The sequence below is a fragment of the Electrophorus electricus genome, chromosome 18 (genome assembly GCF_013358815.1).
Source record: "Electrophorus electricus isolate fEleEle1 chromosome 18, fEleEle1.pri, whole genome shotgun sequence".
Taxonomy (NCBI): Eukaryota; Metazoa; Chordata; class Actinopteri; order Gymnotiformes; family Gymnotidae; genus Electrophorus; species Electrophorus electricus.
In genome coordinates, this window is record NC_049552.1 from 14,995,979 (window position 1) to 15,013,141 (window position 17,163).

General features: G+C 37.6%; 3 gene segments (V, D, J or C); all 3 read left to right on the forward strand.

The window, feature by feature from the left end:
• Positions 1-1,249: 1,249 nt before the first annotated feature.
• LOC118242998 lies at positions 1,250-1,809 on the forward strand. The segment is given in 2 exon segments: positions 1,250-1,289; positions 1,445-1,809. Coding segments are annotated over 2 exon segments (405 nt in total).
• Positions 1,810-10,375: 8,566 nt separating this feature from the next.
• LOC118242999 lies at positions 10,376-10,937 on the forward strand. The segment is given in 2 exon segments: positions 10,376-10,417; positions 10,573-10,937. Coding segments are annotated over 2 exon segments (405 nt in total).
• A 536-nt stretch (positions 10,938-11,473) lies between these two features.
• On the forward strand, positions 11,474-14,598 carry LOC118243000 (the record flags this gene model as incomplete). The annotated part of the segment is given in 4 exon segments: positions 11,474-11,513; positions 11,662-11,806; positions 12,732-12,748; positions 14,489-14,598. Coding segments are annotated over 4 exon segments (312 nt in total), but the record flags the coding sequence as incomplete, so codon positions are not given.
• Between the last annotated feature and the right edge of the window lie 2,565 nt (positions 14,599-17,163).

Genomic DNA, 17,163 nt, shown 5'->3' on the forward strand with positions numbered 1-17,163 from the left:
AGTTTTAAATGATGCAGAAAACCTTTAAAAACCTAATTAAACACATTTCTATGAATGCCAGTTTCTGTTGAATGTTTTAATTTGGAGGACAGCAACAGATGTTTTACTTCCTTCTTCTTCTCTCACCAGGTGAAGTCTCAACACAGAACATTAAGCCACTCGACACAGTAAAGCATGTCTCAGAGGGTGATCCTGTTACTCTCTCCTGCATTTACAGTGATAGTAATGCTTATCTTCAGTGGTATCGCCAGTATCCCTCATCTAGACCAGAGTTTCTTCTTTTTGCCTATGAAAAAAACCACAACAATGACCTTATTCTTTCTAGAATAACGGCAGAAGTCATAAAGGCAAAAGACCAAAGCCATGTGAATCTGACAATCTCCTCTGCTGCAGTATCAGACTCTGCACTGTACTACTGTGCCATGGAGCCCACAGTGACAGAAAACCCAGCTACACTGAACAAAAAGCACCACATATGACTCATGCAGAGCCATGTTTTTGCCAGGAGGGGGAGCCACTTGTTTTTGCAATAATTCAACCCCTAAATCTTATTCAGCATTTAGGCTTTTAGTTCTCATTTAAAATTACATTAAAACAATTGAGGCAATATCTAGTAATGATCTTACTTAATAAATGTATACAAGACTTTAAACTAAAAATAAATTAACCATGTGTGATCAAATATAACATTTGATGGGTTATTTAACAAACTATTAACAAAAAATTATTTTGGGGAATTGATTTTTAAATTTTATTTAAATGTTTTGACACTGCTTGATGTTTTTAGCTGAATCTGCAGACAGTGCCATTAGACCAGAAAACCACACCATATCTATAATTGAGGACAGCATTACCATACTGTCCTGTACATATGATGGATCACCTTATAGACTACACTGGTATATACAGAAACATGGTTCAAGACCAGTGTTTCTACTGCTGACTATTAGAACTACTGAAGATGTTACATATCGTAAATAAACTTACTCACAACTGGTGGCAGTGACCAATCACCCAACTTCCACCAATGATCACCCACATTCACACATCCATCCACAATCCCATGATTATTAGTCATTCCCTCCACTTGTTTCACCTTTGCATTTTCCTACTTCAAGAAATTCAAGACTTCAAATGTTGACACTGTCAGTCAAAACTGTGGGGAGGAGCTTCATAAGTCTTCATGGAGCTAAGAAGATATAGCAGTGGAGAAAGATCTCACAATATTATCGCTCTGTCAAGACCAATCATGTTCACCATTACACTCTTGTGTGTGTGGCTTTCACTGGGTGAGTTATGAATTAAGTTAAATTAATTAAATCACTATATGAGCACAATGAGTGATAAATTAGTCCGTGTGGTAAAAGAGCAGAATGTGTGTTAGACTTAAATCATTCTGCCATGATCCAAATGTGTTAACTTTATGTTCTCTTCTCTATGGCAGGTGACTTTATGGCAGATCCAATAGAACCACTTTTCCCCCATAAAGCTGAGTTTCAGGGTCATAATGTTACTCTGTCCTGCAGCTACAAAGAGTTCAGTGGTATTGTGCAGTATCTCTACTGGTACCGACAATATCCACAATCCAGACCAGAATTCCTCCTTTACATCTTACCAAGTGGAATGAAGAGTGATCCTCTCCCACCACGCATGTTTGTTGAAGTTGATGTAAATCTTAAAAAAGTGGATCTGCTGATCTCCTCTGCTGCACTATCAGACTCTGCACTGTACTACTGTGCCCTGGAGCCCACAGTAACAGGAATCCCACTTTCACTGTACAAAAACCTCCTATTACACAGACAATATTAAATGGCCATGATTTTTTATATGAACCATGTCGAAATAATTTAGTTATTGTTATTATATTAAAATAAAATCAAATAAAAAAACACAAAGTATGCTTGCATAACTCTACAGTATATATGTAAATTTGGGAAATGTGAATTTCTGATTATCATATTCCTGAGAAAAAGTAAGAAAAGGTAAAAAAAACTCTGACAAAAAATTTCTGTCAAAACTTCAAACTCTATTTTAAGAAATGCAAGTGCAAATGTTTCTCAGATATGCATTATTTATACTTTAACATTAGGCCCTGTACAATCCTTTAAGCACTATAATATAAATGATACTATATATTATATTTATTATATAGAAATATTGCATATTTGTTGTGTTAGGATTAGAGTTAACCAATATTCCTACTCTGACCAAATGGGATTTAAGAGAAGAGTGTATTTTGATGATGTGTTTTGTGAGATGGTGTAAGGGTGGAGCTCTGTACCTCATTAGAAAACTACATGAATCCCATTCAGCTTTGGCTTTTACTCACTTCACATTTTCATCATCATGCTGCTCTTTGCACTTTCTCTCCTAGAGACAGTTTTAGGTGAGTTTACCTTCATTGCTAGTTTTAAATGATGCAGAAAACCTTTAAAAATCAACTTAAACATGTTTCTATGAATGCAAGTTTCTGTTGAATGTTTTAATTTGGAGGAAAGCAACAGATATTTTACTTCATTTTCTTCTCTCACCAGGTGAAGTCTCAACACAGAACATTAAGCCACTTGAGAGAATAAAGCATGTGTCAGAGGGTGATCCTGTTACTCTGTCCTGCAGTTTCAGTATGATTGGTGGTGATTATCTTCCGTGGTATCGCCAGTATCCCTCATCTAGACCAGAGTTTCTTCTCTTTGCTTATAAAATAAACTGAACAATGACACTAATCTTTCTAGAACTTCTGCAGAAGTCATGAAGGCAAAAGACCAAAACTGTGTGAATCTGACGACCTGAAACTTTCCTCTGCTGAAGTATCAGACTCTGCGCTGTATTCTGCACTGATAAACACAAATCCATAAAATACTGCAACAGCAGTCATGTTTCCCGTAATTATGGATTGTTTAATCTTTTGTATAGTTTAATGTAATAATGTAATAATGAAACTGCAGGTGATGGGACAGTGGGTTGTTCTAAGGGAAGTCCAGTTCACAGTACTTGGCATATGTAAAGTGAGTTGTGTATAGGATATGTATGTATGTACATATGTATGTATGTTTGTGTGTGTGTGTGTGTGTGTGTGTGTGTGTGTGTGTGTGTGTGTGTGTGTAAAAGCATGTATAAAAGTGCCCATTTTTGAATCTGAAATGGAATTGGAGTTAGCCAGAGTTCAGGAGTCTAATGGCTTCTGGGAAGAAGCTGTTGCACAGTCTGGAGATGCCGGACTGGATGCTGCAGTACCTTCTTCCAGATGGCAAAAGGGTGAACAGTTCATGTGAGGGGTGTGTGGGGTCTTTCACAATGTTGGTGGCTTTCCGGATGTAGCGTGTTATGTAGATGTTCGTGATGGAGGGAAGAGAGACCCCAATGATCTTCTCAGCTGTTCTCACTATTCTTTGGAGGGTCTTGCGGTTAAAGAAGGTGCAGTTCCCAAACCAGGTAATGATGCAGCTGCTCAGGATGCTCTCTACAGTACCTCTGAAGAAGGTAGTGAGGATGGGTGATGGGAGATGGGTTTCCGGAAGGAAATAAAGACGTTGCTGGTCTCTCTTGGTGATGGAACTAGTGTTCAGGGTCCAGGTGAGGTTCTCCGCTAAGTGAACACCAAGGAACTTGATGTTCTTGACGATCTCCACTTAGGAGCCATTGATGGCAAGCGGGGAGTGATCTCACCTTGATCTCCTGAAGTCAACAACCATTTCTTTTGTCTTGTCAACATTCAGATACAGGTTGTTGACCTTACACCAGCTCACAAGTTCTTGCACCTCCTCTCTGTATGCTGACTCGTTGTCTTTGTTGATGAGACCCACCACGGTCGTGTCATCAGCCAACTTGATGATGTGATTCGAACTGTGCATCGCTGCACAGTCATGAGTCAGCAGTGTGAACAGCAGAGGGCTGAGTATACTGCCCTGGGGAGTTGACACTGTCAATCAAAGATAGCTTTGATAGGATCAAAGATAGGAGGAGCTTTATAAATCTTAATGGAGCTTCATGGAGCTAAGAAGACATAATAATGGTTTCACAACTCATAGAATACCAAAAAAATCATTCAGTGCACACAGTATATATGTACATATTTATCCAGTTTATCTGCATTATATCTCTTCATCATTATCTTTATCAGATTAAAACATTTTGCAAAGAAAGTGATTGATAAGACACTGCCTATTAAAACATTAATTGTTGTCTGTTTTTAGAACTTTAAGAGCAAATTATTTTCAAAGGTTCATCAGTTAATCTTATCAGTACGATACGTGTATTAGGTCATTTGCCAGGCTTTCAACATTATTAAATAATTTAAGAAGTGATAAAATTACACATTTGAGTTAAGATTAACTGATTCATAAATGTGTAAAATCCCACACAAATCAATAAACACAAGGTATTTGGTGTTTTGAGCGCCATGAAATAAATGATGATCATATTACATATTTGAGTTAGGATTAGAGTTAAACAATATTCCTACTCTCACTAAGTGGGATTTGAGAGAATCACATTGTGATGAGCAGTGTGAGATGGTGTAAGGGTGGAGTTCTGTACCTCAGTAGAAAACTACATTAACCCCATTCAGCTTTGGCTTTCACTCACTTCACATCATCATCATGCTGCTCTTTGCACTTTCCGTCTTAGTGACACTTTTAGGTGAGTTTATCTTTATTTCTAGTTTTAAATGATACAGAAAACCTTTAAAAACCTAATTAAACATGTTTCTATGAATGCCAGTTTCTGTTGAATGTTTTAATTTGGAGGAGAGCAACAGATGTTTTACTTCCTTCTTCTTCTCTCACCAGGTGAAGTCTCAACACAGAACATTAAGCCACTCGACACAGTAAAGCGTGTGTCAGAGGCTGATCCTGTTACTCTCTCCTGCAGTTACAGTGTTGGTAATGCTTATACTCTTCAGTGGTATCGCCAGTATCCCTCATCTAGACCAGAGTTTCTTCTTTTTGCCTATGAAAAAAACCAGAACAATGACCCTATTCTTTCTAGAATAACGGCAGAAGTCATAAAGGCAAAAGACGAAAGCCATGTGAATCTGACGATCTCCTCTGCTGCAGTATCAGACTCTGCACTATACTACTGTGCCATGGAGCCCACAGTGACAGAAAACCCAGCTACACTGTACAAAAAGCACCACATATGACTCATGCAGAGCCATGCTTTTGCCAGGAGGGAGAGCCATTTGCTTTTGCAGTAATTTAACCTCTAAAGCTTATTCATCCTTCATTCTATGATGGACTTCTACTTCTGAAGAGCACATTCTTGCATTGCAAATTCATTACTGATTATTTGCCAGTTGTTCCTCAAAATAAAACTACTTCCTGCAAATTGTTACAATACTTACCTGACTAGACTCCAGACACCCCCAGAGTAGCTCATACTGCCACACCTACACTGCACTGGCTACATGGACTATATATAATGTAATAAAGCACAGTGGCTTGGTGTTAGCCTGTTTGCCTATCAGCACTAGGGTCTCACGTTTGTGTCTATGTCTGGATGGAGTTTCCATTTGTCTTCTCTATGTGCCTTTGTGTTTCTACTCTGGAGCTTCTGTGTACAATAAAATAGTAAAAACTGCCCTGGTGTGAGTAACTTCATACATTCATGACAAAGGATGGACAGTTTATTAGCTGGAGAATGGATTTCCTCTTGAGTCTTGGTCCTCCCAAGGTTTCTTCCTTAAAACCCTATTTGCACCTCCAGTTTTAAGCTCTTTTTTGTATGATTTGTACTTCACTTTAACACTACTTTAACACATCATTCAGGTTTCATTTGAGCTCATTTAATACAGAAAAAAAAGAAAAAGAAAAAAAAACACCCCCCCAAAAAACACCTTTTGTTTTGGGGGTTTAAAATATGTATTTGGAGGCTGGAGATTCATTTTCAGTCATGGTCTAAATTTCCTGATTCACCAGGGTCTTGGCATATAAAATGAAAAGGTTTGAACATATACATCAAGTTGTTCAGGAGCTACACAGTATTTTCCACTAAATGTAATAGACATCTCCAAAGTGCCCAAAAACCTCTCCAAATACACACAATCATCAGGCACTATACATTGAGTGTGCAACCATGTTCAACAACTTGCTAAAAGACAATATTAGCTTCATTATAGCATTATAGCATTAAGACGGTGTTTAAACTCTTCTAACAATCGGCTCTTTAAGCTGTTAAATTAAAGAATTAAAGACATTTCAAAGAAAACCATCAAAGAAAGAAAATGCAGTCAATGAAAAAAAAAATGTAAACCCAAATGAATGTATCTTAACATGCATTCCAATTATAGCAGTATTTCAGCTCGTATCTACCAGCTACCTTGGAGCACGTCTGCCTATACCTCGCTCCTTACTTATACTCTTCACCCCTTGGACCAAACCATTTACAGGTACTTAATAATTTAAAGTTCCTATTATTTCCCCCATATTGTCCAAGATAAAGGCTTATCATTTAAAACATTTGCCAGTTATACAGTTTCTTTAATAAAATATATACATATCCAGACATATACAGCCATTAACCAACATTTTGTCCTCCACCACTCTGCTTGGGAAATTACAAGGAAAGAAGTGACAGCTACTTCATGAGTGCAAAGACAAACCTTGGATTTATTGTGATCCTCAGTGACCCTCGTAAATGTACTTTTAGCTAGTGTTTTAATAATTGCATCCCAAATGCCAATTCTTTCATTATAGTATGGCAGGTAATTAGGGTCCATATTAGAAATATCCAGAATGACTAATGACAATAGCTGGATAATGGCGTCCTTCAAGGTTTGCTTATGCACGACCATCAGTTGTGGCTTGTCATGCACCTCCATTGCAGACCCACATCTGCTACTTGATTGGATAAAAGCACCAATATACTGGCATGGTTTTGTCAATGAAGTTAATGGTTGCACCTTGCTCAGAGATGGTGCATTCTGTCCTTCTGAAAGCATTCAGTCAAAGGTCATTCACAATTAAAGCAACACGTTTCTGCTCTTACATGTTTACATTAGGTTTTTACTGGTAACAGACGATGTTAATTGGGTTTACCTGGCAGATGGAGCATCCAGATGAGCAGTAGTTGAAGCCATAAATCAAGCTCATATATAGGGGTGCATGTGAGGAAATCTGGCTGTTCACAGTAACCTTGTTCCTTTCTGTATGTATAGTAAAAAAAAATCCTCTTCTACTTGGAAACCCTCAAGAAGTAGTTTGGTTACAATCCTCTCCACCATCTTTAATACGATTTGTCGGGAAATGTTGGTTGGTTCTGTGGAAGCGGTCATCTGCAGAATGATTGGCCTCATCTTTGTAGTCTGGTGTGAATCACACAGTCTGTAATTATCCCAATGAACTGCTGCTCAGTTATTATTCAGGCCTGGTCCATAAACTGAAGATCTCCTCTTGTCCTTGTGAGTTTCTTGGTGGGCTTCAGGTTGCACAGTTGTCTGTAATCCAGGAAAATTCCTGCACTGGAGACCTGCACGTTGTTGTTTCACTAAGAAGGCAGGGAGATGTGTTACGGTAACACAGACATAAAAAGGTCAAAAATTAAACAGTAGTAGGGGGTTAAGGGAAAAGAGAAGAAAGTTACATATCTAAAATGCTCCAGTTGGGTGATCAGTCCATGTGATGGTCAGACTCCATGCTCCAACAGGTAAACATCTAGGCCTTATGTGGTTATGTGAAAACTGACTGCATCTGAAAAACACACACACTTGCTGACAATAATGTTAAAATGGGTGAGTAAGTAAAATGGAATATTGTGGAATATTGTGGAGGTGGAGATGGTCCTCTTGGTGATCCTGTCCCAGTAGAAAACCCTGCGGGGTGCGGTGTCTCGAGGGTCTCGGTGTGACTGGAATCATTTGACATGACAAGGCCATCTGAGTTGATGCAAAGACCCCTAAATGTCCTGGACACCTTGGTTTTCTGCAAAACACACACAGAGTAAAAATGAGTAAAAATGTTCTAAGATACCATTTTCTAAAAATGCCCACATCTAAAATAAGTATAAATGCAATCAGGCAGGAGGAAGCACTAACCATTGTGGAATATTGTGGAGGTGGAGATGGTCCTCTTGGTGATCTTGGTGAATATTCTGCACCAAAGACTGTGGATTCAGTGCTCAGGTAGAAGGTCGCCTCGGTGATGCTCGTTCCTGTGCGCTGAATTATCAGAGGAGATGCTGATGAATATGACTGAAAATGGGACAGGCTGGTTAAAAATGCTCTTAGTTGAGACTGTTAGTTACCTTGATGCAGGCCACGGCATTCACACTGGCAACGTTCCGTAGGGTAAGCTACAAATTCAATGAAAAGGTAAGGTTAGGAAAACAGCTGTCATGTTCATTTTCACTAAAATTGTGAACTGATTTCCATGACTTAGTCTCACCTCTACAAGCATGTTGTAAAATTCATTGTTGTAATATGTTGTTTCATATGTATGTATATTTGGGAAAATGTGAATTTCTGATTATCATATCCCTGAGAAAAAGTAAGAAAAGAAAAAAAATCTCTGACAAAAAATTTCTTACAAGAAATGCAAGTGCAAATGTTTCTTACATATGTATTATATATACTTTAACATTAGGCCATGTACAATGCTTTGAGCACCATAATATAAATGATGATCATATTACATATTTGAATTAAGATTAGGGTTAACCAGTATTCCTACTCTCACTAAATCGGACTTGAGAGAAAAGTGTATTGTGATGATCAGTGTGAGATGGTGTAAGGGTGGAGTTCTGTACCTCAGTAGAAAACTACATGAATCCCATTCAGCTTTGGCTTACACTCACTTCACATCATCATCATGCTGCGCTTTGCTCTTTCTGTCTTAGTGACACTTTTAGGTGAGTTTATCTTCTTTTCTAGTTTTAAATGATGCAGAAAACCTTTAAAAACCTAATTAAACACGTTTCTATGAACGCCAGTTTCTGTTGAATGTTTTAATTTGGAGGCCAGCAACAGATGTTTTACTTCCTTCTTCTTCTCTCAACAGGTGAAGTCTCAACACAGAACATTAAGCCACTTGAGAGAATAAAGCATGTGTCAGAGGGTAATACTGTTACTCTGTCATGCAGTTTCAGTAGTGGTAATTTGCTTCAGTGGTATCGCCAGTATCCCTCATCTAGACCAGAGTTTCCTCTTTTTGCCTATGAAAAAAAAACAGAACAATGACCCTATTCTTTCTAGAATAACGGCAGAAGTCATAAAGGCAAAAGACCAAAGCCATGTGAATCTGACGATCTCCTCTGCTGCAGTATCAGACTCTGCACTGTACTACACTGTAATAGTCACATATGACTCATGCAGAGCCATGTTTTTGCCAGGAGGGGGAGCCACTTGTTTTTGCAATAATTCAACCCCTAAATCTTATTCAGCACTCAGGCTTTTAGTTCTCATTTAAAATTACATTAAAACAATTGAGGCAATATCTAGTAATGATCTTACTTAATAAATGTATACAAGACTTTAAACTAAAAATAAATTAACCATGTGTGATCATGAAGTTCAGCCTTGAAATCTGATAATGAAGAGTCAAGTCTTCCATCTGTCTGTTAGTAATGAACACAATTCACATATGACCATCACATTTTACACGAGTATATTTTCAAGTATCACTATACTTGAATATAAGTGGGAGGATAAGTGGGAGGAACTTAATGTGGTGGTACTATAGTGTGCACAGTATTGTGTGTTTCAGGAGACACTGGCATTTTTGTGTAAAGCTCAAGATCTGAACTTACATTCAGGATGAACATCTTACTACTCTTCTCTGTTTTCATAACTCTCCCCAGTATTGGGATGTCATTTTTCAATATAACATTTGATGGGTTATTTAACAAACTATTAACAAAAAATTATTTTGGGGAATTGATTTTTAAATTTTATTTAAATGTTTTGACACTGCTTGATGTTTTTAGCTGAATCTGCAGACAGTGCCATTAGACCAGAAAACCACACCATATCTATAATTGAGGACAGCATTACCATACTGTCCTGTACATATGATGGATCACCTTATAGTCTACACTGGTATATACAGAAACATGGTTCAAGACCAGAGTTTCTACTGCTGACTATTAGAACTACTGAAGATGTTACATATCGTAAATAAACTTACTCACAACTGGTGGCAGTGACCAATCACCCAACTTCCACCAATGATCACCCACATTCACACATCCATCCACAATCCCATGATTATTAGTCATTCCCTCCACTTGTTTCACCTTTGCATTTTCCTACTTCAAGAAATTCAAGACTTCAAATGTTGACACTGTCAGTCAAAGCTGTGGGGAGGAGCTTCATAAGTCTTCATGGAGCTAAGAAGATATAGCAGTGGAGAAAGATCTCACAATATTATCGGTCTGTCAAGACCAATCATGTTCACCATTACACTCTTGTGTTTGTGGCTTTCACTGGGTGAGTTATGAATTAAGTTAAATTAATTAAATCACTATATGAGCACAATGAGTGATAAATTAGTCTGTGTGGTTAAAGAGCAGAATGTGTGTTAGACTTAAATCATTCTGCCATGATCCAAATGTGTTAACTTTATGTTCTCTTCTCTATGGCAGGTGACTCTATGGCAGATCCAATAGAACCACTTTTCCCCCATAAAGCTGAGTTTCAGGGTCATAATGTTACTCTGTCCTGCAGCTACAAAGAGTTCAGTGGTACTGTGCAGTATCTCTACTGGTACCGACAATATCCACAATCCAGACCAGAATTCCTCCTTTACATCTTACCAAGTGGAATGAAGAGTGATCCTCTCCCACCACGCCTGTTTGTTGAAGTTGATGTAAATCTTAAAAAAGTGGATCTGCTGATCTCCTCTGCTGCAGTATCAGACTCTGCACTGTACTACTCTGCCCTGGAGCCCACAGTAACAGGAATCCCACTTTCACTGTACAAAAACCTCCTATTACACAGACAAGATTAAATGGCCATGATTTTTGATATGAACCATGTCGAAATAATTTAGTTATTGTTATTATATTAAAATAAAATCAAATAAAAAAACACAAAGTATGCTTGCATAACTCTACAGTATATATGTAAATTTGGGAAATGTGAATTTCTGATTATCATATTCCTGAGAAAAAGTAAGAAAAGGTAAAAAAACTCTGACAAAAAATTTCTGTCAAGACTTCAAACTCTATTTTAAGAAATGCAAGTGCAAATGTTTCTCAGATATGCATTATTTATACTTTAACATTAGGCCCTGTACAATGCTTTGAGCACTATAATATAAATGATACTATATATTGTATTTATTATATAGAAATATTACATATTTGTTGTGTTAGGATTAGAGTTAACCAATATTCCTACTCTCACCAAATGGGATTTAAGGGAAGAGTGTATTTTGATGATGTGTTTTGTGAGATGGTGTAAGGGTGGAGCTCTGTACCTCAGTAGAAAACTACATGAATCCCATTCAGCTTTGGCTTTTACTCACTTCACATTTTCATCATCATGCTGCTCTTTGCACTTTCTCTCCTAGAGACAGTTTTAGGTGAGTTTACCTTCATTGCTAGTTTTAAATGATGCAGAAAACCTTTAAAACTCCACTTAAACATGTTTCTATGAATGCAAGTTTCTGTTGAATGTTTTAATTTGGAGGAAAGCAACAGATGTTTTACTTCATTTTCTTCTCTCACCAGGTGAAGTCTCAACACAGAACATTAAGCCACTTGAGAGAATAAAGCATGTGTCAGAGGGTGATCCTGTTACTCTGTCTTGCAGTTTCAGTACGATTGGTGGTGATTATCTTCAGTGGTATCGCCAGTATCCCTCATCTAGACCAGAGTTTCTTCTCTTTGCTTATAAAATAAACTGAACAATGACCCTAATCTTTCTAGAACTTCTGCAGAAGTCATGAAGGCAAAAGACCAAAGCCATGTGAATCTGACGACCTGAAAATTTCCTCTGCTGAAGTATCAGACTCTGCGCTGTACTCTGCACTGATAAACACAAATCCATAAAATACTGCAACAGCAGTCATGTTTCCCGTAATTATGGATTGTTTAATCTATTGTATAGTTTAATGTAATAATGAAACTGCAGGTGATGGGACAGTGGGTTGTTCTAAGGGAAACTGAAGAAAAGAAGAAACTGTAGCAGAAATTGAGTCTGCAGTTCAATCATGGCATGTTTAGTGGTCATTGGCTTCTGTTTCTCATTTTAGGTAAGATGGACATGATTAGTGGACATTTCATGAACAGAAATAAAATATTCTGCACCGGAGCATATTTAGTAAACTGGGGAATCTGTGTTCAAATGTTAAAGATGGGTTTACACTTATGAAATCAAAATGATTCTAAATCTCTTTAGCAGGTTACAGTTCTGGTGAAGAAATAGGACCAGCCTCTTCTACTGTAAATGTCCTACAAGGAAATGCTGCTACCCTCTCCTGCTAATGCAATGAATCTGGTATAACTGATTCTCTGCTGTGGAATTGTCAGTTTTCCAGATCCAATTTCTTTACCTGGTCAGTGAAGACCTTCACTGTATTACCTTTATACATGTAAATCAACCAATTATATAACTGATGGAATTTTATTTCCTGATATTGTGAATATAATATCAGAATATAATAAGCTTTTTATTCAATTATTTTATATGAAGCACTTTGAATGGCTATTGTGTATATTTATATTTTTCAGATCACCTACAAACATGGACTAATGCTCTTATTAATGCAAAGCTTTACTCCAGTGTTCCTTATAGTTAGATTCCTCTTGTTGACGAGTTTTATCCTGTTAACTATGACTTAGAAGCCTGGTCTAAGAGTTTCTTAATGCCTAAAACAGTTACACATAAATGAAGTGTTTTGGTTCATAACAGATTGTGCCTTGTGCCCCCTGTACCAAATATGATTGGCTTTTATTCTGACTGGCTCTACTCAAGTCACCACACCCAGGCAGTCAGTTTTTGAGCAAAGCCAAAGCCGAAACACTGATATGACTCTGCAAAATACTAACCACCTGTTTCATATGTCCTCAGTCATCAAGAACACTATGTAAACAGATCACTCCCACAACCTCATTGTGAAGTATTGCTGGATACCAAGCATGCTGAGCATTCTCTCCTGTGTATTCCTACTGTTAATGAACTGTGCTCTCCCTTTAGTCTACGTGTCTGTCATGAACACCAGGGTTTAATTCCTGGACAAGCCCACATTGATCTCAAAGCTCTGGTTGATGTGAAACCATATAGAGTCCTAAAAATGTTTTTAATTTTTTTATATTTGTGGGCTGTGATGGCTCAATGGTTAAGGTACTTGACTTTTGCTGGGTTGCTGGGTCAAGCCCCCCCTGCCAAGTTCCCACTGTTGGGTGCCTGAGTGAGACCCTTAACCCTCAATTGCTCAAATTGTACTCAGTCATAATTGTAAGTTGCTTTGGATAAAAGTGTCAGCCATAAATATAAATCTGAAGGGCTAGGAATGAGGTGTAGTCTAGTACAGAAACAGAGGTTGGAAGCCAGGAATAGCAACAAGGGAATAGAATACTTAGTATGCATCTGAGGAAAGCAATACTTTGCAAGGTGGGCTGGGAAAATGGGAGGCTATGAAGGAAACACATGAGAGAAGGAGGTGTTGCCTATCAGTACTCAGGAGAGGGTGATCTATGCCTGGGTACAGTAAGACTAGTGGGCTGGGTTGAATCTGTCACATTGTCTCATTTCAACTCTTTGGCTTTCTTGGACTCTGTCTACTCCTGAGCAACCCGGAATGGAACAATTTCGCATAAGTTTCAAATCATTAAACACAGGAAACATAGAATTCAGCAGTACACTCTAAGGTCCTCAGTAATCTAAACTCTGGACAAAAAAAAAATAAAATTAACTCTGAATTTCAAATGATCATAAAAAGACTAAAGAAATCAGAGACAGTCTACAGAGTCATGTGGGTGGTCTAGATAATCTGGGTTTTGTTCTGGGCTTCCTGCTCTCTCATTGGTTACTACCAGGAAAAGAAGGAGGAGCTGAAGTATGATGTTCAGATAGAATGTCAGTGTGAGACTTCTAAGTTACTTCTAAGACAAAGGACAAAATACAACACAATGTTTCTCTGTTTATTTCTGCTTTTAACAGTACTCACAGGTAAACTTTTGGTTCCATTTAAAAATATTCCTTATTTACCTGTTTATATATTACATTTGCTTATGTGTTTTAAATATATATGTATTGTTAAATATTATGTTATTAATCTGAGTATTAACCTATTGGTAGTAATCAACTACAAGTCATTAATTTGTAGTTAATCAGTCTGTGGGACTAACTGAAGATCTTTTTCAGGTGATAGCACACAGGACAGCATCACCTCTTTATCTTCTGCAGTCAGTTTTAAAGAGGACCAAACAGTTACACTCTCCTGTAACTACAGCTACACTGTGTCTATGAACAATCTGCAGTGGTATTGCCAATATCCCAATTCAAGGCCTCAGTTCATTGTTTTAGTGACTGAATATGAACAAAATCAAACAGCTGATTCTGATCCTCGTCTATCTGCTCACGTTCATAAGAGTGTCAAGCGTGTGGATCTGCTGATCTCCTCTGCTGCAGTATCAGACTCTGCACTGTACTACTGTGCCCTGCAGCCCACAGTGACAGGAAAACATCATTCACTGTACAAAAACCTGTGGAGATGTGAAGAAACTTCATTGCGGGTACATGTGGAGATGTGAAACAAATTCTTGGTTTGCTTTAGTGCAGGGTTGTCAAAGTCTTGTCGGGTCCAAAGGACTGAAATGCAGCAAAGTTTAGTGATTGCACTATTCAGACACACCTACAACTAATGAGATGAATCAGGTGTGTTTAACTAATATTAGTTAATGTAGCACTGTGGTGTCAAACCTGTTCAGAGAGGACCAGAGACCAGTGTGGTTTGGTGTTTCACCTGCTTAAATGCACCTGATTCAACTCTGTAATCATTTGCAGGTTAAGCAGCAATCATTTGCAGGTGTGTCTGAGCAGAGCAATCAGTAACGTTTGCTGGACTCCAGCCCTCCAGGACCAGACCTTTATACCCCTGCTTTAGTACAAGAACAGATTTAAAGCTCTTGTAGAGACAATGCTGTTAAAATGGTTAAACCTACATAAACTATGGCTAATATACTTAGGAGTATTCAGAAATATTTAACTATTTAAAGAAAATGGAAAAAAATGCATCTTTATACATTTATTCTCTGAGAATTTGAAATTCTGAAAAAAAATTTGTCATCCGCCATAAGGTGGCAGCACTCATTATGTCATATACTTATATAATGTTGTGTAGAATTATATAATGTTAAGTTATATAACTCTATAATGTTGCCACTTTTATATTGCATTATATTGCATTTTTACTTTCAGCTTTTTAAATTATTGGACCACATATTATTGTAATTTTATATAATTCAATGTTCTCCACTGCTGCACATACACATACAGGAAGATAATGGCAGGGCCAAACACAATTATAGAAGCTAAATATGCAAATTCAAGGCACAAAGAGCCAATAAGAAGCTTGGTTTTATAGAATACTACTTTAAAACAAAGCATAATGTGACTGTCTTATCACAATAGTTTTTACCAGACAGAGACTCACAGCGACTCAAATTAAATAAAAACCTGAAGGAATTTTATTCAACATGGAGAGAGCACTACTTATTGTCACCCTAGTATCAGGTATTTGAAATGCAATGGTTACAGAAGAAATACACATAAACACATAATCATAAACCCAAAATCATAATAATTGAGTGGATTCACTCAGTGAAAATTGATAGAACTGTAAAATATTTCCTTTCAAATTTCATTTTCAGGTATATTTTGCATTGATCAAATTAGACTCAATGAAGAAGTCTTAAATATTGCAGAGGAAGAGTCTGTAAAACTCAGCTGTTCATATGAATCAAGCAATGCTTGGTTCAATTTGGCAACTTCAGAACCTCCACTGAACTCACTATTACAAAACCAACTTTGGCAGATTCAGCTCTTTACTACTGTGCTCATAGAGTAGGGGCCCAGTGATGCAAAGTCTCTGAGAGGCTATACAAAAACAATACCAGGCAATCTCCTTTGTATTTCTATATCAGACCACAGCTGGTTACAAACAAGGAAACATGTATGTCGTAACACCTGCAAGAATTTTAAAAAATGACTTAATTCTGGTGTTCCTTGATAGGTCAGGATTTTGATAGCAATGAGAATGAGTTGGGAACTAAGTTCCATGCCAAATATGATTGATTATCTTCATACTGATATTCAGTATTGCTATTGCTTGTCATCATTCCAATAAGGAGAATCTCATGCCAATGAAAAAGTGATTGATAAAGTGATTCCAATAGCTTTTTCCATTAAAACTAAGTAATGCAAATTAAAATTAATACATAAAGTTTATTGCTTTCCAGTGGAGGAAAGAACGCAAGCAGGCCGCAGAGACAAGCCATGGTTTAGATGACACAGACGTTTATTGACACAATACTGAACGAAACGGAAAACCCGAAGAGCAACACACTGCTAACAAGGCAAATTCAGTAAACGGTTAAACACAACATACAGTATATACACATGCAACACTAGAGATATGTGCAAATATGGGGTCAAACACAAACAAAACTTATAACTAAACAAGACTTTAAATGCACCCACTAACAAGGATGATAACAATGGACTGGTGTACACATGCCCAATCAATAATGGATGGGTGTGGTGACAGACACACAAACACACACACACACACACACACACACACACACACACACACACACACACACACAAACAAACACAAGCACACAGCGAGGAGTTGAGGAGGGGGCCATGCCATGACAGACCTACATCTGTCCACTTACTGAACGGGCAGAACAGATTCTCACCCTCAACACAACTGAAGCACCACTGGATCACTGGCACACAAAAAAGAACAACAACTATTCAAAGTCAAAAGAGTCAAGCCCTTCTTTTGTTTAATTAAGTGAATGCTTACTGACCTGATATAAAAAAAATTAAAAAAAAAGTTTTAAACAAATTTTAAAGGTTTGAGCACTGCTGGTAGTATTTACTTCAGAAAGTGTGTTGGCAGTGATTCTAGTAAGCAAGTGGAAGATTTTGAGGAGGAAATGAATGATATTAGTTGATTCACACACTCTTACACAGCAATACTAAGCATCATCACAGCT